Source organism: Bison bison, unplaced genomic scaffold (genome assembly GCF_000754665.1).
Source record: "Bison bison bison isolate TAMUID 2011002044 unplaced genomic scaffold, Bison_UMD1.0 scf7180017864456, whole genome shotgun sequence".
Classification (NCBI taxonomy): Eukaryota; Metazoa; Chordata; class Mammalia; order Artiodactyla; family Bovidae; genus Bison; species Bison bison.
Genome location: NW_011495018.1, coordinates 29,252,248 through 29,273,036, shown reverse-complemented (window position 1 = coordinate 29,273,036; position 20,789 = coordinate 29,252,248). Strand labels below are relative to the sequence as shown.

Here is a 20,789-nt window from a genome sequence, read left to right as displayed (position 1 = left end):
GACCAACTACAGTAATAAATGGATTGTATCAAAGTAACAGGAACACAGAAGTCTTCGAGAAATATTATGTTAATGTTTTGTTGTTCTTGTTTTAGTTACTAATCTCCATAGACTTCTTTTAGGCCAGCCTTTTTTGCTGATGTAGCATTAAAACAAAAAAATTTAATACCAAAACTGTTAATCAGCTTAACGTTTTCATTAATCTTTCTAAATACATACCTCCACCTGTGTGTGTTGCTGAGGAAAACATCTTGTACTAATTTATACTTAGTTTAAATTGTTAGACTATAAAATGTGAAACTTGAATCTGATTACGATAAATTATCAGAGAAATGTACTATGTCAACATTTTATTAATTTCATTATCAAAGCCCATTGTCTGGTGATTAGTGGTTTTATATGGATTAATTCATAATCTGATTTTCCTTTATCCTGTTTTTTTCCTTCCCTTTCCTTTTCTAGGGGCAACTTCATGACTTTTGGGTACCAGATTCTTAACAGGAGTTGCAGCAAAAAAATTATGAACTAAGAGAAATTCAGTAAGAGCCTTTCCTAAAGGAATACTACAGAATCCAATGGAAAGCTAAGAACATGTGCAGCAGACGTGCTACTTGAGTATCTAGAATGAAGCTGGTAATGAAGAAATTGCCATTTCTGAAGCAGATATGAAATATAATCTGATTAATTACAGCAACTGGCCTTTTAAAAGAGAAGAATTCCTTGAGAGGGGAGAGGTAGAAGCAGCTGACAGTTGCATATCTAACCTTCCCCTGTTTACTCTTGTTAAATTGTAAGCCTGTTATCTTTTTTTTTTTTTTTTTTTTGGATTATATTTGCAGCACTTGGATAATCACAGGAAGTATGTAAGAAAGGGCTTGGACCAACTTGAAAAGCTGGACCTGGAAACCAAGATCAAGTTCCAGTTTGATTTAATTTTCCTTTTTAGTTATTTTATGACTCAAAGGGGAAAGCTTAAAACTGAGTTTAATAATTGAAAGGATAAATCTTTTCTGTTACTCTTGTAAAACCACTGGGGTGTTTTAATCCATGCATTTTTCTTCACTATTCAAGATTATAAATCTGTTGGGTTTTTAAAATACATTTAAACAAACAGTTGAGAAACAGAAGTTTGGTACCTTGTCAGATCCCCTTAAGGGGAAGAGTTTAAGCTATAAAATAGTGGCTTTGTTTTTATTCCAAAACATACATCTGCTGTTTGTTTTGGATTTATTTTACATGCGTTTATATATTTTTTAATACTGGTTAAATCTTAGCATCTTGGCTAAATCTTAGAATTCTGGCCCTTCGTAGCCATATTACAGAAGTCTGTATTGTAAAAGCTAAAGGTCTGAACAGGTTTCCAAAAACTTTTACTTTCATGAGGATATAACCTTAGCAGAGACCTGAATAACATTTATTCTTTGGTACGCTATGCACGCGTGTGTATGTATGTATGTATGTGCGTGCTTGTATTTTAAATTTGTTGCACTTGAAAACCACAGCTGCTCTAAATTCTTAAACACTGGAAAGCCATCCTTTGGTTTCAATGGTGGAGGGTTAGGAGAAATGCACATGCTAGTCTTAGCCCAGGGCCCTTTTGAAGCCTTCGGTAGTAATAGACTCTTACTAGCTAACTGAAGAATTCTTTTGTTGACTGAGTGTCCCTTTAGGAGGGTTGGTTTCCTGAAAGATGATGCCAGCTTTGTGTTTCTTTCTTTCAATATTGACTTGGATGACACTGCTCTCCTGAGCACTCTGTTGCCTCCAGTTGTGGGAGAAGGATGAAGGGGAAGGGATTTGGACTTGATGTTTATAGTTTGAGAGAGGAGAAAATAAATTTTGAAAAATAGCTTTCTACCTCTAATTGAGGCTTAGCAGTAAAAAGCATTTTATCTTAAATTTTCATTTAAAATAGTAACTTTTGAGCCCATGTCAAACATTGAGCAGTTAGAGATTTTATAGGGAAGACTAAGTTAATCTAGTCCCTAAGAACCCTGACTGAATGAGGCTTCAAGAGTCAGACCAACAAAAGTTTTATTCTGTGTTGCGTTTACTGGTAAGAATATTATTATCTTGATACTACCTCTCAAGGGTATTGTTAGAAAATGCCACTTATGGTTAATGAGATAGATACAAAGAGTTATATTGACAGAAGCTTGAAACTCTGGCATCTATCTGCCCAACAGTGGGGGCTTTCACTCTCTGTAATTTAATATTTTGTAGATATACATTATTTGTGTGTAATTTTATAAGTGTTCATATTTTTCTCATTTTGCATTGTGTAAAGTGTACAATATCTCAAAGTATAAAATACTGCTTATATTGCTTGTAATTACAGTGTGTAAATATTTTCTAATCGTGTACATTGAAAGGGGGAACGAGTGGGTTATTCAGGTGTTTTTTTTTTAAAGTGACCCTTTTGTATTGCAGTTTCAGCAGATAACTGCTCATCAAATTTAAAACCACTTTGATACGTTTTATTTAGGAGTTCCAATAAGAAAAGTCTCTATTTTTAATTGTCTCTCTCCATTGGAAAAAAAGTTCATCTGTCCCTTTAAAATAAATGGCCAAACATCAATTTGAACCGTTATATTTATGGCTTGGTAGATATCCTTAGTCTCCAGGTCATATTCCAACAGTATTTTCATTGGGGCTCTCAGAAATTTTTGTGAGTCTTTAGCACAAGTAGCCCATGGTTTTTCTCCGAAATCAAGTATTATCCTTCACCCTCTGAGTCCCCATGCTTTGTCTCCCTCCTGCTGCTGTTGCCCTGTGAATGGGATGGTAGTGGGGGGGGAATATGTTTGTTGCACAGAGAATGTCAGGTCACTTTTTGGACTTGGCAAACAAAGCTTGCACTGAGTGGTGGTGTGTTTGGCAATATTACTGTGTCAAAAATCACCTTGTCTAATTTTCTGGATCTGTATGTCAAACTTATTGCCCTTATTGCAAGCTGAAAATTAAGGTACTTGCAAGTGTTTATGCTTTTGTGTGTAACTGTTTGCCTTATCTAAACTGCTTTTCTTGTTATCCTAAAGTATAATTCTGTTGGTTATATCATGTTAAGTGAAGAGGCTTTCCATGCACAAAATGCATCTATGTAGCAGTAAAGTCATATTTGTACATTTTCTGTTTCTCTCCTGATGGCAGTGGTGCCTTTGTCACCTTTTAGAAGGTTGGCATTTTGTTTTTGTTTTTAAATACAAGTAACAGCTTGCTTTTGACTTCACAAAAATCTCCCCGGACGTAGAAGAAAATGGTGCGTTGTCATCCTGGCTCAGTTGGAGTATTTGCATTTTTATTTCTGTCAAAATAAGTATAGTTGGTGGGGATGGGCCAGTAATAATGTGTGGAGTCTTTAAACCAAGAGTAATTTTGAAATTAAAAATTGAAGAGGTGACCCATTAGCAAGTGACTGAGTTGGAGAATTAGAGGAGGACCGTTCTGGCTTGTCTCTTTAGAAGGCACGTTGGAGTACAGGTGGCTTGGGCGTGTAGCGTGTGATCTGTGGCTATTTCTTACTCATCAACAGTGTCGGTGCACCTCATTATGTGTGCATTTGTTTTCCCTGGGCAGTCCTGTGAGCCAGGTAATCCACCAGCTTTTAGGAAGTTTACAGGTAAATGCAGATTTCCTTTTTCTTCCCTTTTTTTTTTTTAAACAGATTTTATACTACGTCTTGTTTAAAGTCCTATGAATGTATGTGTCTGCTATTAAAATGGCTTTTTCTCAGTTTGAACACGTGTTTGGTAATATTTGTTTGGGAGTGGGGATGGTTAAGTATCTGGGATGTCCTGTTTCTTCCCTTGTCCCACCTAGTTTTTAAACCTATTTTTTCCTCTTGGATTGGATTCTTCAGTCAGTTTTTTAGTTTGATATTTCCTCTTTCTGGAAAGGAACCATGTTGAGCCCATAGTTGTACACAGTTCACTGTTACATACCCAGTTAATAATTTGCTGTATACTCTGCCATTGGAAATGTGATCACCTCTTTCTTACATCACCTCATTCAGTACAAGCATTCAACAGCTGTATTACTACTGCATGTCAGGCACTGTTTTTAAGATTCAGTGGTGAACAACACAAAGATCTCTCATGAAACTTACCTTCTGAAATCCAGGTGAAGGTATTTTCTTTTATTAGGCAAATAGGACTGGAAAAGAATACCTTTGGCCTGGCTTCCTTTTTCTGGAGCTCAGGGCAAAAAAAGGGGAAGCCATGCAGAGTAGAGGCAGAACTTAGGACCACCTCCAACCTGCCAGGCAGATATATAGCTCTGGATATGCCAGCTGAGGGCTTCCCTTGTGGCTCAGCTGGTAAAGAATCCACCTGCAGTGCAGGAGACCTAGGTTTGATCCCTGGGTGAGGAAGATCTCCTGGAGAAGGGAAAGGCTACCCACTCCAGTATTCTGGCCATGGGGTCGCAAAGAATCAGACACGACTGAGCAACTTTCACTTTAACTTTTTCGTGCCAGCCGAAGGGAGACATAGGCTGAGCCGACCTCACAGGAGAAACTGTTCTCCCAAGCTCACAGAAGGACTAGGCATGATTGCCAGAGGCCTCGGGTTCCAGAACCATGCCAGTATTTCCTTCTCTCTTCTGATGGGCTGATTAAGAGGAAACTGACCACCTGTCAAACCAGTTGATCCTAAAGAAAATCAGTCCTGAATATTCATTGGAAAGACTGAGGCTGAAGCTGAAACTCCCAATACTTTGGCCACCTGATGCGAAGAACTGACTCATTGGAAAAGACACGGATGCTGGGAAAGATTGAAGGTGAAAGGAGAAGGGGACAACAGAGGATGAGATTGTTGGATAGCATCACCAACTCATTGGACATGAGTTTGAGTAAGCTTTGGGAGTTAGTGATGGACAGGGAAGCCTGGTATGCCGCAGTCCATGGGGTCGCAAAGAGTTGGATACGACTGAACTGAACTGACCATCTGTGAGCACTTTTCTCCAGCTGGGGTGGGGAGCCACAGCCTAGGCAAAAACAGAGACACTGCCTCAAGTACTTAACTGGGAGGCAGGCAGCACAGCCTTGCCCAAGATAAGCGCCTTGACCTTGACCTTAGTCCTGACCTCAGATCCCAGATTCACAATATCAGCCATGTGATCTTTGGCAAGTTACTTTTCTGAGCTTGAGTTTCTTCATCTGTTAGTGTCTACCTCAGGATTAGTGAGCACTAAGTAAGCTAGTGGAGTGAAAAGTGCTTAGCCAAGTGTCTAGCATAAAGCAAGAACTTCAATAAATGATAGCTGTTATTTAGTTTTAATCTGAGGCTTTTCTCAGATGATAATTAAAATTGATCTTAGTATTTTGGGGTTCACTGTCGTCTGAGCAAACCATATCTCTTAAAATTACAGTGTATGTGTTCTCTATTCTGATACAGGGAGCTCCAGAAGCTGCTCTGTCCTGCTTTGTCCCTGCTGGCAAAAAATTGTGATTTTCCCCCTCCCCCTAAACTCAGCATGCTAAAGCTGAGGACGGGGTGGTAGGTGATGATTTTCCATCCTATGTGGACATGTCCTGATAACTCCCTTTTCCTTGCTAACCATTCGCCAGGCTGGAATCAAGAGAGGGCAAACCAGAAGGCCCAGCTTCGGGTTTGACTCCCAGGACGACCGGCTGGAAGGAAAAGCAACAGGCAAAACAGGCTCCTGAGGCACTGGAATAGTGAGACTACATTGTTACACTGGTGACAGTGTCTGCTGAAGAAGCGCCAGAGCTGTATGCACATACAAAATAAAGGTCACGCCACCTCAAGGGAGAGTGCTGGCAAACTAGAGGTGGAGATGGCAAGACAGGAACAGAAGTGCTGCCACAGGGAACAGAGAAGCAGGACAACTTGACTAGGCCAGAGTTGTCTTAGGGAACCTGTGCTCAAGTTTCAGGCTTTCATACCTTCACCCAGGACCCCTGCTACAGTGAGTAACTTGGTCTGTGCAAATCCTGGAGCCAAACACTGGTGTATAGGTGGCTGAGGACAACCAGCACTGGCCTCTGCCACTTATTTACAGCCGAGTTGGGGAGAATAACCTAGCAACAACAAGACCCACATTTGTGTTCTGTGTGAACTACACTAGAATCTTTTCAAGTGGGGTCCTCTCATAGCCACCCTATGAAGCTATGAAGGAAGCTATGAAGCTGCCAGGGTAGTGACTTAAAGGGTAAGAATCCGCACAAAGAATGACCTTCTTGTGTCCCCAGATTCAGATTCATGGCTAAGTTGAGGTTAATTTCTTGGTTTGATTTCTTGTCTCTCCCATTGTCACTATCCCCTCATTCATATTTTATCAACTTGATTTGCAGAGAGGAGTACTATCAATCAAAAGGGCTTCCTATAGAAAGTTCCATTAATTCCTGTCACACATTAAGTTCAGAGATTGGGAGGTTCAGAGATTGAAGTGGGAGGACAGCAGAGAGAAATGGATTTGGTCTGAATCTATATTATCAGAGAGAGTGAAGTAACTGCCCAGCTACAGTTTAGCAAGTTCCATGCTAGAATTCAGCATTGTGATTTATACATTCTGTTTATTTGAAAATGTGTAAGATTCTGAGTCATCAGAGCACCTTAGAGGAGAAAGGCTTGCCTCATGTAGAGTGTAGGTGAGTTAAATGCTGAACTGACCACCAAACCATGTTGGCCTACTTGCCACCACCTGAGGTACCTAAATCAGCACTGAGTTCTATGTGAACATGAGGAGCTATGTCCCTTAGCCCCCTGGGCCCCTGCCCTTTAATTTCTCTGCTGTCTTTACCATAAGGTGGTAGTCTTCCTGCCCTCCCTCCGCTATCCCCAGCCCACTTTCCCACAAGGACTGCAGATTTACTTTTCATAGCTATGTGTCTCCTGGTCTTCCCAGCTTGCACTTACTCAATCCATCAGCTCTTTCAAGATTTTTTTCTGTGTTCTTTTCTGAATTACTTGCTGACTTTTCCCTTCTTTTTCCTACTAGGAACCATCTTACCAAATGAAACTCACTTTTCTCTTTCATGCCCCTTCCCTTCTGCCCACTCCCCCAACACTCATCTGTGCACAAGCTTGCATATTTCTGCCTTTGCTCAGACAATTCTTTAGGTTTACGCTGCTTCTCTCTTCTCTACCTTTGCTCAGACAGTTCTCCACCCTGCTTCCCTCTTCTCAGGCTTTTCCAGTCCTGATTTCAAGGCAAGTCACTTAACGCCTTAGAGCCTGTTTTCCCATCTAATAAATAGGCCTGATAATCAGGGTGGAATGAAACTACAAGGAAAAATATTCAGTTGGACACTCTTTGTAAAAGTTTGTGTACACTTTAATTTTTGGCTGCACCACGAGGCTTACAGAATCTTAATTCCCCAACTGGGGATTGAATCTGTGCCCCGCTGCAGTAGAAGTGCAAAGTCCTACCCACTGGACTGCCAGGGAATTCCCTGTGTACACTTGAATGTAAACATTTCTTCCCAGCTACCTCCCCTTCCACATACACACACATCCTATTTACGGAGTGCTGGGGGTGGTGGAAGTGGGACGTGGGCCCTGCTGTCTAGCGACATGCAGTCTCACAGCCGCACAAACTACAGACTGTATGTGATGAAGTGCCAAACTGAGCTTTGGGGAATTCTGAGAAAAGGGATGACATGTCTTTTCCAGGGTCCCTTCAGTTAAATAATGACAGCTACTTCAATCTTGTTGACCCTCTGTTAGGCCAGTGCCCATCTGCCTGTTCCCCTACTCCCTGCTCCTCCAGAGTTCAGATTCCTAGGCACATGTGAGGCTCAGTTACCTATGACCCTGTGGCTCTCATCATTTTGGTCTTATTCTTAGACCATATCAGTACTGTCACAAATGAGAGAGGGAGGATCAGACCAGGTTGTGGCTAGAGCTCAGGTCTGATTTTAAACCCTAGAGGGAGATTTAATAGGTGTTGGGAAGGAAGCATGACCCGAGTTGAGGGGAAATTGCGGGGCCAGGGTGCATGGGAGGACTACCCTAGTTGAATACGGAGCTGGAGAGTTGATTCTTAGGAAGCTTCTTAGATTGCTTCTGGGTAAGGTGATAAGTCTAGAAAGGGAGGGATATTTGCTCGCCTAGGAGGAGCTCACTGTAAGATCTGGAGTAAGAATGATATTCAACATGAACTGGAAGGGAACACAGGTGTCTGAGTGACCCAGTCCCTGAGGAGGTAGACCCCAGTTACATCTAAGAGTTGGTCTGAGTGGACAAGTGCAAATGTTTGTGGCTTCTTTAATCAGAAAAACAGCATTTGTCTTTTATGCACTTCCGGTCAAATTTTTATTCATCCCTTCAAGACTGACCCCCTCAGACCTCAAGCTGAAAGAGCAGGCGGCTGGAGACACTTGAGCTAGGAATCAAGACCCTCATCTGGGTTGAGAGCTGCCCCAGCACTTGGTGTCCACCTACTCTGCCCCTCCGCCCTAGGCAGAGAGCAGAAGCAGGTAGCAGGAGCGCAAAAAGTGAGCTCCGCATTAGAGGACTGGCCAGAGGGTCTTCGGAGAGTTGCCAGAGGACAGGTGTGCACATCCCCCGGAGGAAGCAAGCCCAAGGGGTCCTAGGTCTGAGGGGTAGGAAGGTGGGATAAGTCCTTACAAAGCGCACAGGGTGATGAAACCACCACCAGGGGGCGCGGCCCTAGGGGGCGGGACACGCCAGACGCCCGAGGGCACTGTGTGAGCCTTGACCTATAGTATAGGGTGGGGATGCGAAAGCAGAGAGCGCCTTTCCCCGCACCCTTCCCTGCTGGCCCCGCCTCCCTGGCCCCGCCTTCCAGGCCCCTGCTCCACCCTCGGCTCCGCCTCCACCAGCCCCGCCTCCGGCCGCGGCCCCTTCCTCCCGCAGCTGGCGCTGTGGGGCCGCGGAGCCGCGCATCGCCGTCTGCATGGCCGGGGATCTGCGAGCAAAGGTGAGACAGGCGTGGAGTGCGGGCAGCGGCAGGGCCTGCGCCGGGGGACGGGGGCCAGGCCAGGCCTTCCCTACGTCTGTTAAACCTTCCAGGCTCGGCCAGGCCTTTCTCACCGCCAAGTCCCCTAGTCCCGCATAAAAGCTCTAGAGGGGCGCGGGCCAGGCCTCGGGCGGCGCTGGTCGCAGACCTGCCACCGCAGAGTCGGGATCTGGAGTGGGGCGGGGGCCCGCGTGGTGAACAGTGCTCCCCGGGATCTGGGTCACGTCTCCTGGCGTCTGGCGGGATCGAAGGAGAGCTCGTCCTCGAGCTGCAGCAGGAGAGACTGAGGTTAGATCTGAGGAGAGGAGAGAACCGCAAACTGTCCAGGATGAAGGAAGGCGAGGGTAGCGGGGGAGGGGCTCTCAGGCCAGGAGAGACCATCATCCTACTGGGCAGAGAGGGATACCGCCTACACTAGGCGGGTGGACATCTGGGATGAAGGTTGACAGCCTGCCTATCCTACATTGATCCTGTTGGCTACCCTCCTCAGTTCCCTCCACCCCAAGATCTAATAGCGGGAAGGTGGTCAGAGTTCAGGGGGCCGGCCCTGGGGGAGGATCGCAAGCTTTGGAACCTGAGATAGTGTGCGGGATGTGGACTGGAGACCTTGAAGCCTTGTGGTCACTGGGGGAAGGGGATGGCAGCTCCGCCCGTCCCCCCGCCCCATTTAGCCCCACCCTCCTGCCCAACAGGTTAAATGCAGGCTGAGCGCTCCCAGCCCAAATTCCATATCTAGAACAGCAGTAGAGGTGGGTTAAGTTACCTGTTCCATTGCATCTTTACTTTGCTACATCAAGGGGCCTCCTCCTGCCTGGGTTATGTCGCCCCTCCATCCCTTGCAAGACTGGCCTTGACCCATGCACGCATCCTATTTGAGCATCTGAGATCAGAAACTTCCCTCCTCTTTACACACACACACTCACAAACACAAACTTGGATTCTGGGCTTAGAATTAGGACTTTGGGGAAGGGAGGCAGGGTTCTGCTCTACATCTCACCCTCAGTGGATACTGATAGCCTCCAAGCCTGCCGTGAGAACTGGACCCCTATGTGTACATATGCTTGTCTCTGTGTAGATGTAATTGTGTGTTTGAGGACTGTGTGCATATAAATGTAGTTGATCCTTTTGTGGACATGATGGTGCCTGACTCACTGTATCCGTGGGATTGTGTGCGTGTCCCTACAGGGGCAGGACCCTCCTGTGAATAGGTGTACAGTCTTCCATAGGGACATGTCTGGGTGTATAACCCTCTTTGTTAATCCCTGAGACTGGGTGCCTTGCTAATTGAATGGGCATGTGAATACAACTTTACATGTAAATATGTATAGACAGGTGGCAGGCCCTTTAGGTAAACATATGTGTGCAGACCTCACTGTGAATGTGTGTGGCTGACTCTTCATGTGTATGTGTGCTCATAGCCCTCCTATGAATATGTATGTGTGTGTATCTATGTGCATGCACATCTCCCTCCTCTGGACACACGTGACTCATTTAAACCTCTGTCAGTGTGCCAGGCACCACGCTCTGAGTGGTTCCTCTGACCTGGGGTGTATTCCTCTTGCCCAATCCTAGAGACTGATCCCTCCTAGCCTTAGGGCTCCCCCCGCCCCTGCCCCACTTCTGCACTAAGCAAATAGGAAGCCCCAAAGGTAAATAGGCGTGCCTCCACAGTGAGAGATGGGGCCTGGGCGGTTTGCCTGGGGCCTCTTGCTGCCCCAGCCCCCAGACCAGGATCCGATGCCCCTCCTGTGGTCCAGGAGCCTCTTCAGTCTACTCATACGCCATTCTCCATTTTTGGGCTCTGCTCCAGAACAGTAGTGACCTTTACCTCTTGAAAAAACCCTCCAAATTCCGGTTTTCCCCCTGGCCAATTCCCAGTCCCTGCCCTCTCTTCAAGGCCACCTAGTTAATATTTGACCTGGAAGGAAAGGGAGAGGCCAGTGGCGCTTCTGGCTTTGTCTCATGAGATTGGGTGAGTCAGGTTTTCTCCACACTTAGCCCAACCAAGGAACTTCAGAGATCAGACCTGAAGTTCAGGGGTCAGATCAGACCTACCACCTATCCCAATCCCATCCCCATCTGGTTGCCATGAGGGAGGGTCCAGGTGTGGTAACAGTCTCCAAGATGTACCAAGGGAGGTGGCCAAGGTCTCAGGGACCCTATCGTTCACCTTTTCCTTGTTGCTCATGCCTCAGTTAAGTGACCTTGCACGCTCGAGCTTCCTGTTCAGGTATGACAACTGCACTGCTGAGAGTGGGGGAGGGAAGAGGGGGCAGATACCCACCTTGGTGCCTGTGAGTTCCTGTTTGCAGGTAGGGGCATGTGTGGATGCTTAGCCAGAGGATACAGTATAGACTCGCATGGGCAGAGCAGAGATGTGCACCCCCTTGGAGAGGAATGCTGAGGAGGAGAAGTAGCTAATTAAAGAGAAATTCCAGAGGGAGCTTTCAGGCCAGGGAAAAGAAAAAACAAAGGGAAAATAGGACAAAATAAACAAAGGCCCATTAAGCATCTCTGCCCAGGCCTTCCTGCATAAGGCACCCCCGCAGGCGGAGGGGCAGCTGCTGCCCGAGTTGGGTCTCACTGTTGGGAGAAGGCATTCTTCCTGAGAACCTGGGCTCTACCAAGATGGAGGCCTAGCTTAGCTTCTGACTAGGTTACAGAACGGCTGTCACCTGAGATTTGGGTTGAAGGGAGTCTAGGGTCTTGTAAAGTGGGCAAGCTCCACCCAGCTTCCTGCATCTGAACAGCAAGGAGGACAGAATGACGGGGTTCATCCTCTTGTGGGAGTTTCGTAGATGCTGGGCCTCCTCGCTTTGATACCACCTGAACTCAGAGGGGAATGCTATCTACTTTCCATCTACACACAAAAGAAAGGACTTTTTTTCTGTTTGTTTTTTCTTTTCTTCAGAAAACAGACCTCAGTGAACCAGAACTAGCCCTGCTTTGGGGGCAGGGTGACCCCACCAGTGATCTACAACCCCTGTGTGACCCCACCATGGAATTTGCAACTGATGCCGAGAGGCAGTCTGGAATCCACCCCTCTTCTTGACCTCTTACCTGGGATTCCATGGCCGCACAATCATGTGATTCCATGTCTTCCCGATTCCAGGACCCTCCCTGGCCCCATGACCTCTGACCTTCTAAGCAACCTTCCTGGACCTTAATACCCTGTGACTATTCTTCCCATCATCCCCCAACCTCTGGCCCTGGCTCCCTTTGGGAGTCTTGTTGGTCTGGGCCTCCCCAGGAAGATGTGGGGGAGGCTCTGGCCCTTCCTCCTGAGCTTCCTCACAGCAACTGCAGTCCCTGGACCCTCACTGCGGAGACCATCCAGAGAACTAGATGCCACCCCACGGATGACCATCCCCTACGAAGGTTTGACAGCCCCAACCTCGAAAGGCAGCAGGAGCCGGGGGCTGGAGGTGGGGAGGCAGGCAGTCCCAGGGCTGGGCTCACAGATCCCGCTCTCCCCAGAGCTCTCTGGGACCCGGCACTTCAAGGGCCAAGCCCAGAACTACTCAACACTGCTGCTGGAGGAGGCCTCCGCAAGGCTGCTGGTGGGAGCCCGAGGTGCCCTGTTCTCTCTCAATGCGCAAGACATAGGAGATGGGACTCACAAAGAGGTCAGCCCCTGGAGCCTAGACCGCCCAGAGGGTATCCAGCTTCATTCAGCATCGTAGGACCTCAACTTCCTGGAAACCCTGTCAGTCCTCTGTTAACCCCCTGGTCAGACAGCACTGCCTTTCCTGGCCCAGGTCTCCTTTACATCCAATGCTCCTTCTGACACTTTCCTCACCCTGGGGCCCTATCACCTTGTCCCACAGGTAATGGGGAGAGGCAAAGGCATTGGGTTCTATGCATCAGCCTATTTCCTTTACCACCCCCTCCAGATTCGCTGGGAGGCCTCTCCAGAGATGCAAAGCAAATGTCATCAAAAAGGGAAAAACAACCAGGTATGTGATCCGCCCTGTTCCCAACTCCTTTCCTTTTTCTCTTCAGTGGGGGCTATCACAGTTGGTGGGGACACAGATGGAGAAACAGATCAGCCAGTCAGTTGCAGCAACCACAATAGACACTGTGAGTGCCACTGGAGGGGCCGGCCTGGGAGCGATACTTGTAATGCAAACATCTGGTGACCTACTAGTGTGGTTTTGTATATTATCTTAATCTCCTCTGGGCTCCCAAATAATAATCATGATAACAATAGGTAATCTCTAGTAAGTGCTGACTTAGCTATTATCTAATTTCATTCTAAAATGATCCTAGGAAATGGTGTTATCCTCCACTTTCAATGAGAAAAATGAGGCTTTGGTCAAGGAATAGCTCAAATACCCACTTTTCCATAGGTATTAGTGAAGTGTCAGGGTTCCTTGGTGGCTCAGACAGTAAAGTGTCTATCCTTAATGTGGGAGACCTGGGTTCAATCCCTGGGTCAGGAAGATCCCCTGGAGAAGGGCATGGCAACCCACTCCAGTACTCTTGCCTGGAGAATCCCATGGACAGAGGAGCCTGGTGGGCTACAATCCATGGGGTTGCAAAGAGTTGGACACTGGACATGACTGAGAAACTGACACTCTCTAGTGAAGTGTCAGCCCTTTCTAGCTAAAGAACAGAATGTCTGCAGGGGTCCTATATCTGGCTATCTAACAGATTTATCTGGAGAGCTTTTTACACAGTTTTTATTTTTTTGTGGCGTGGCATATCGGAATCTTAGTTCCCCAATCAGGGATCGAACTGGCACCCCCTGCAGTGGAAGGACAAAGTCTTAACCAATGGACTGCCAGGGAAGAACCTGGAGAGCTTTTGAAAAATACCCCAAGGCCCACAAGCTGGGGGATTCTGACTTAGTGGGTCTGCGGCACTTAAAGGCGTCTCCAGAAGATTTAATCAAAGGATGCCTCTAAGTGTAACATGGGTGGAAAATGGAGCTGCTGAAGCATATGGAGCCCAATTTATGGAGGGCTGTTAACACCCAGCTGGGGGTTTGGATTTTATTCTGACAGTAGTACCCTCACCATTTGATATTTTAGAGACTTTCAAACTTTAACATGCACTCGAATCACCTGGGTGTATTATAAATGCGGATGCTAACTCAGAAGGTCTGGGGAAAGGCCTGCGATTCTGCGATTCTAATGAGCTTCCAGATGAAGCTGACACACTGCTGGTCCCGGATCATTCTTTGACTTTAGAAGAACATTTCCCAAAGCATGTTCTGAGAAGCAATAATTTTCAAAAGAGATGTTTAATAGTTAGATGAGTTTGGAAAATGCTGTATGCTCAATCCTACAATGCACAGCGATACCCTTAAGGCTTTGAGGTGTCTCCAGTAAAGGTAGCTTTTACCTGTGGTTTTCTATTCATTTGACCACAGAACTCCCCCTCCCCGATCCCCCCTTTTTAATGGAAACATCTTGGGGAAACACTATTTTAAGAATACTTATCTGGTCTCAGGCACTAAATGAATTAAAATAGAGTGAGTCTGGAGGGAAGAAAGGTAGTGCGGAGGTGGGGGGCATCATATGGGTCAGAGGAGGGAGGCCTGAGCAAGCTGGTGGAGAGGAGGGCTGGATGCCAAAGTCTGCACCTGGTGAGAGTGGGGTAAAGACATAGAGGCCTGCATGGACTCAAACCCTGGGTAACAGACAGGAGGAGGAATCATTAACAAGGCAAAGAAGTCAAGAGGGCATCGGCTTAGGGCATTTGATAGGCAGAGAAGGCCACTGGCTGCAGGAGGGTGAATGAGGCCAGAGGAAGGGGCAGGGCTCTGTCATGTAGGGCCAGGAGCATGTGGGGCCCTATGTTCAGGACTCTGGTGAGTCACAGAGGGTTTTAAATACAGCAGTGACATGATCTGGTTTACATTTTTAAAATATGCCTTGGAAAGTGGGTTGCAAGAGGGTGCTGACTGGTAGAATCTCTCTGAAAGGAAAATCCAGACAATGGTAACAGCAGTCTCCTTTGAAGGCAACAGGATAAAAAAGGAGGCTGTTTACAACATATCCCTTTGTACCTTTTGAATTTTACACCGTGTGCATGTATTCCTCATTCACTGAATCAATAAACAGCTTTTGTAAAGACAGGCAGAGAGGTGGGGGAGCTGTCAGGTGGTCGCTGTGGCTGCCCAGGGAAGAGATGACGGTGATAATGTGGACTAGGGTGGTGGCAGTGGAGGGGAAGTGGACCAAGTCATGGGACGTGTAGGATAAAGACTTAATCACGGAGAGACTGAATGTGGGGGTGAGGGAATGGGAAGCAGCAAAGATGACGCCTGGTTTCTGGACTGAGTAATAGGATGGACGGATGAAGTGAGGTGGGAAAGACTGGAAGAACAGGTTTAAGGGAGAAGATGCACAGGACGGAGGAGGGGATGAGCCTGGTTTCTGACAGCATGAGTTCGACATGTCTGTGGGCTAGCAGGTGGAGCAATGGCTGGAACCTGGGGGGTAGGTTTGGTAATGCCACCCTGAAGTGGGTGTGGGAGCTCCATGACTGGCGGACGGTGCTGTGAAGATGCAAGAGAGAAGCATCTTCAGGTGGTGAGAGCCCTTGGAGCCCCCAGACTAGGGGACTACAGAAGATGCAGGAGAAGCCAGCCATGTGTGTCAGGTAAGCTGAGCTAGCCAAGGGAAGAGCAGTCATGCCCCTGGGAGACCAAAGGACAGCAAGTTCCCAGGAACAGTCTGTGTCCTGAGCAGTGAGAATACCCACCAGGATCTTAGAAGGAACCGTTTGTCCTGTGGGTGGGGGCAAGAGCCAGACCACAGAGCTGGCCTAATGGAAGCGGTCTCTAAGGAGGCCCGGGGCTCACAGCCCTCATCTATCCCACAGACCGAGTGCTTCAACCATGTGCGATTCCTGCAGCGGCTCAATGCCACCCACCTCTACACATGTGGGACTCATGCCTTCCAGCCTCTCTGTGCAGCCATTGTGAGTGTGTTTGCCCCTGCCCTGACTGCCGCCCCTGCTCCCTGACCCTGGACCCGTCTGACCTTCGGCGACAACCCCTGTTGTCCTCAGGATCACTGACTTTGGGCCCTTCCTCCCCCAGGATGCTGAGGCCTTCACCTTGCCAACCAGCTTCGAGGAGGGGAAAGAGAAGTGTCCTTACGACCCAGCCCGCGGCTTCACTGGCCTCATCATTGGTAAGCATGCTCTCCTCTCCACACAGGCCCCTCAACCAAAGGCATGCTGTGAGACATGGATCTCATTGCTAGGACTTGCCACCCATGTAGTATTATGTGTCTTGTGTGTGATGTGTCTCTCACGCTGGGCATGTTCATGCCTCAGATGGAGGCCTCTACACAGCCACTCGGTATGAATTCCGGAGCATCCCTGACATCCGCCGGAGCCGGCACCCACACTCCCTGAGGACAGAGGAGGCACCAATGCACTGGCTCAATGGTTAGGAGGATGAGGCCCAGGGTGATGGGGGGCAGGGGACTGTTTCTGCATCCGTACTCCCTTGGGCAGTTGACCATCATCCCATCCCCAAATCCCCAGGTGAGCCTGTCTCTTCCTGGGTGTGGTTGAATAAGGGCAGTGCGGTGGGGGTGGGGGCAGTGGGTGGAGATCCCCAAACTATCTCAGAAGCCACCTGACCCACAGATGCTGAGTTTGTGTTCTCCGTCCTGGTGCGGGAGAGCCAGGCCAGTCCCGTGGGTGACGACGACAAAGTTTACTACTTCTTCACGGAGCGTGCTGCTGAGGAGGGTGCAGGCAGCTTTGCTCAGAGCCGCAGCAGTCACCGCGTGGCCCGTGTGGCCCGGGTGTGCAAGGTGAGGAGGACTGAGGTCAGAGCAAGGGTGTAGAGGCTGAATCTCTGACCCTGGCCACTGACCCCCTGCCCCCTGCCCCCCCAGGGAGACCTGGGAGGGAAGAAGATCCTGCAGAAGAAGTGGACCTCCTTCTTGAAGGCACGCCTCATCTGCCACATCCCACAGTATGAGATGCTGCGCAGTGTCTGCAGCCTGCAAGCTGACACCTCAGCACACACACACTTCTATGCGGCCTTCACGCTGACCACACAGTGGTCAGTTCAGGGATGGCGGGAAGGCGAGGGATGGGGACAGCATAGGGACTGGAGCAGAGGTCAGGGGAGATGAGATAGGACCCCCTGGGGGGAAGCCAGCTGCAGACGGAGAACTTCAGGCACGTCCAGGGGTCTGCTGCCACTCAGGAGAGGGCCTGTGGACTTGGAGCTGGCATTGGTCAGGGCGACGGGGGGCTCCAGGCTGGGCAGGTAGGCAGGCTCCTTTCGGTGTGACTCAGCCTCCTCCCCTCCATCCCATCCTTAGGAAGACCCTCGAGGCCTCAGCCATATGCCGCTATGACCTGGCCGAGGTGCAGGCTGTCTTCGCAGGCCCCTACATGGAATACCAGGATGGTGTCCGGCGCTGGGGCCGCTACGAGGGTGGGGTGCCAGAGCCCCGGCCTGGCTCGGTGAGTGCTGAGGCCTGGGGTCAGTGCTGAGTAGACAGGACCCCTAAGATGGGGAGGAGGTCTAACCTTGTGGGGAGGGTGGGCCAGTGGTAGAATTCTAAGATTCACCACCCTATCCCCCACCACAGTGCATTACAGATTCACTGCGAAGCCGAGGCTACAACTCATCCCAGGACTTGCCATCTCTGGTTCTGGACTTTGTGAAGTTACACCCACTGATGGCTCGGCCTGTGGTGCCCACACGCGGACGGCCCCTGCTGCTCAAGCGCAGTGTGCGCTACACACACCTCACGGGGACACCTGTCAGCACACCTGCCGGACCCACCTATGACCTGCTCTTTCTGGGCACAGGTGCTTCTGACCCCTGGCCTGAGCCCTTTGGTGACTGCTGGCCTGAGTCCTTGATCCCTATTGACGTCCAGTCCCCTGGAGAACCCTGATCACAAAACCCTGGTGACCACTGATGTTGATTCTTCAGTGAACAATCACTACTGGTCCCTAAGGACCACTAGCTCTTGGTGACTGCTGACTCCTGTCACCAACCACAATGACATTTGACCCTGGTCACTAATGCTTCTAAATCCAATAATTCTTGCCATGACTAGTTTGGAGTTTCCAATCTCGGGAAAACCCACTGCTACTGGCTGAATCCTTGTCCCTGACCTCAGGACTCCAAGCGGTTCCCGTTAGGCTATTTATTGCAGGGGGCTGAGAGTAGATTCCACTGGAGTCTGACCTTCTGCCATTCCCATACCAGCTGATGGCTGGATCCACAAGGCTGTGGTCCTGGGCTCTGGGATGCACATTATTGAAGAGACACAGGTGTTAAAGGAGCCCCAGTCTGTGGAGAACCTGGTCATCTCTCCGATGCAGGTAGCCCCTGACTCATGACCCTCAATATTCTGGTCTTGCCAGAGTAGACAGAGGGAGGTGGGAGGCTGGCCACTGGCTGTGTGTGTGTGTGTGTGTCTGTAAGTGGGAGTAAGGTGCTGCCAACCAGCTGTTCTCTATGACTCCTAGCATAGCCTCTACGTGGGGGCCCCAAGTGGCATCATCCAGCTACCACTGTCCAGCTGCTCCCGCTACCGCTCCTGCTATGACTGCATCCTGGCCCGGGACCCCTACTGTGGCTGGGACCCCAGCACCCATGCCTGCATGGTGACCACCACCATAGCCAACAGGTCCCAAAGTAGCAGGTGAGAGGCATGGGAGTCGGCGGGGGGCGGCGCTCAAGGGTCCCATTTGCCCCGGGGATCAGGGCCTAAGGGATGAAGGAGGGCCTGCCAGCTGCGGGGAGTAGGGTCCAGTTGTTAGTAACAGCTTTACTGACCCTTCCACTGGGCAAACTACAGCCCAGTTCCCCTTGTTCTTGAATCCCAATCCTCTGTCTCCAGGACAGCACTCATACAGGACATGGAGAGAGGAAACCGAGGCTGCGAGGGCAACAGGGACACAGGTAAGTGCCATCATGGTCGTGTGTGGGTCTGGCAACATAGTCTGTCATCTTTACCATCTGATGCCATCCGTATGTGCATATATATATCTGAATGACTCTGTCTGTGCTTTCACTGAGAACGACCCGGCACAGAGTAAGTATTCAACAAACATTTGTTGCAAAACGAAAAGTTATAAATAAGCAAACAGGTTCAAGATGTGAAGTTTTTCCTCATTTCTGGAGCTTACAGCCAAGTATGTGCACAGGCAATTAAATGATCCCACAATAAATTACAATTCTTTTCTTTGGCTTTTTTTGATACAAAAGAAATAATTACAACTAAAGGGTTTGAGAGATAATAGGTTCTTCCCCAAGGAAGATCAGATGACTGAGCTGATATCTGAAGCAAGAGCAATAATCATAATAATCATAGCTAATATGTACCGAGGATTTACCATGTGGCAAGCACTGATCAAACACATGCATTTCGTTTGTTCTCAGAGCATTCCTATGAGAAAGGTGCCATTATTACCATCTCCATGAGGGGCAATCTCTCCGAGTAACAGAGAGAATAAGTAAACTACCCAAAATCGATCAGTTCTTTGAGAATTTGAGCCTAACCCCAAGCAGGCTAACTGGAATCTGAGCTTTTGTTCACTGTTATGCTTTCTCCTCCAAGTTAACCTGGCTAATACAGGGCATGAGGAAGGGGATGACACCCAAGTAGAGGGAAGAGCAAGCTTGGTGTTTGAACAAGAGAAGAGGCTGGAGAGATGGGCAAGACTGTGCTGAGGCAGGGGGATGGCATCATCAGCTTAGTGTTTTTAAAAGGTCACCCCACTGCTGCATAAAGAATGGATTAGGTGAGGGCCAGCAGCTGGGGAAGGAGAGACGTGAACAGGTCTGAGAAAGATTCTGGAAGCAGAATCTTAGTGAGGGTTAGATACAAAGGTGAAGGGGAGAAAGAGACAAGGGAAACTCAGGTTTCTGGGAAATGGCTGGTGGTGCCATACACAGTGATGACAATTCAAGAAAAATACCCAGTGTAGTCTAAGAGGGAGCTTTTGGCCTCAGTTCCTGTGACATGTCCAAGAGATGTACGGCACGTAGAAGAAAGTCAAGTCTACGCTCAGTAGAAAACTCTTTGTTGGAGGCAGAGATGAGGAATCACTGGTAGATGTCAGGAACTGAAACCAGTGAGATGGGCCCACTGAACCTTGCGTGGGAATATGAGCACAGAGGGCTTAGTCCTGCAATTCTAGATTCTGTGCTTGGTGCTGGGGACCTAACAGTGAACCACCTGGCTTGCCATCTCCAGTGCGTCCCAGGATAAGCAGGCACTGACCACGTTCTCCTGTCCCTTGCTCCCTCCAGGGCCACCACCACCACTGAAGACCCGTTCTGTGCTCCGGGGTGATGATGTCCTATTGCCCTGTGACCAGCCATCCAACCTGGCCCGGGCCTTGTGGCTGCTCAATGGGAGCATGGGCCTGAGCGATGGGCAGGATGGCTACCGCGTGGGTGTGGATGGGCTGCTGGTAACAGACACGCAGCCTGAGCACAGCGGCAACTACGGCTGCTATGCTGAAGAGAACGGCCTCCGCACCCTGCTGGCCTCCTACAGCCTCACGGTGCGACCAGCCACTCCAGCCCCTGCTCCACAAGCCCCTGCCATGCCTGGGGCACAGCTGGCACCGGATGTGCGGCTGCTCTACGTGTTAGCCATTGCTGCACTTGGTGGCCTCTGCCTCATCCTGGCTTCCTCCCTCTTCTACGTGGCCTGTCTTCGGGGAGGTGGACGAGGGCACCGTCGAAAATACTCACTGGGTCGGGCCAGCCGGGCAGGGGGCTCTGCTGTGCAGCTGCAGACAGTCTCAGGCCAGTGTCCTGGAGAGGATGATGACGGTGATGATGGGGAACGGGCTGGGGGCTTAGAGGGTGGCTGCCTCCAGATCATCCCCGGAGAGGG

At 49.0% G+C, this 20,789-nt stretch overlaps 2 protein-coding genes across 3 annotated transcripts in view; both read left to right on the top strand.

The window, feature by feature from the left end:
* FAM178A (family with sequence similarity 178, member A) overlaps nucleotides 1-3,739 on the top strand; it is a 41,621-nt gene extending 37,882 nt beyond the window's left edge. For both annotated transcript variants that reach the window (XM_010859511.1, XM_010859510.1), the window contains exon 20: nucleotides 463-3,739. In XM_010859511.1, coding sequence (XP_010857813.1) covers nucleotides 463-498 — 36 coding nt within the window. In that variant the 3' untranslated portion in view covers nucleotides 499-3,739. The remainder of the gene's footprint in view (nucleotides 1-462) is intronic.
* Nucleotides 3,740-8,820: 5,081 nt separating this feature from the next.
* SEMA4G (sema domain, immunoglobulin domain (Ig), transmembrane domain (TM) and short cytoplasmic domain, (semaphorin) 4G) overlaps nucleotides 8,821-20,789 on the top strand; it is a 13,744-nt gene continuing 1,775 nt past the window's right edge. The window contains exons 1-15 of the mRNA XM_010859507.1: nucleotides 8,821-8,904; nucleotides 11,855-12,321; nucleotides 12,421-12,569; nucleotides 12,837-12,899; nucleotides 15,775-15,873; nucleotides 15,995-16,088; nucleotides 16,234-16,347; nucleotides 16,552-16,721; nucleotides 16,806-16,975; nucleotides 17,241-17,385; nucleotides 17,514-17,736; nucleotides 18,143-18,258; nucleotides 18,406-18,581; nucleotides 18,780-18,841; nucleotides 20,195-20,789. Of these exons, the coding sequence (XP_010857809.1) occupies nucleotides 12,198-12,321; nucleotides 12,421-12,569; nucleotides 12,837-12,899; nucleotides 15,775-15,873; nucleotides 15,995-16,088; nucleotides 16,234-16,347; nucleotides 16,552-16,721; nucleotides 16,806-16,975; nucleotides 17,241-17,385; nucleotides 17,514-17,736; nucleotides 18,143-18,258; nucleotides 18,406-18,581; nucleotides 18,780-18,841; nucleotides 20,195-20,789 (2,300 nt within the window). The 5' untranslated portion in view covers nucleotides 8,821-8,904; nucleotides 11,855-12,197. The remainder of the gene's footprint in view (nucleotides 8,905-11,854; nucleotides 12,322-12,420; nucleotides 12,570-12,836; nucleotides 12,900-15,774; nucleotides 15,874-15,994; nucleotides 16,089-16,233; nucleotides 16,348-16,551; nucleotides 16,722-16,805; nucleotides 16,976-17,240; nucleotides 17,386-17,513; nucleotides 17,737-18,142; nucleotides 18,259-18,405; nucleotides 18,582-18,779; nucleotides 18,842-20,194) is intronic.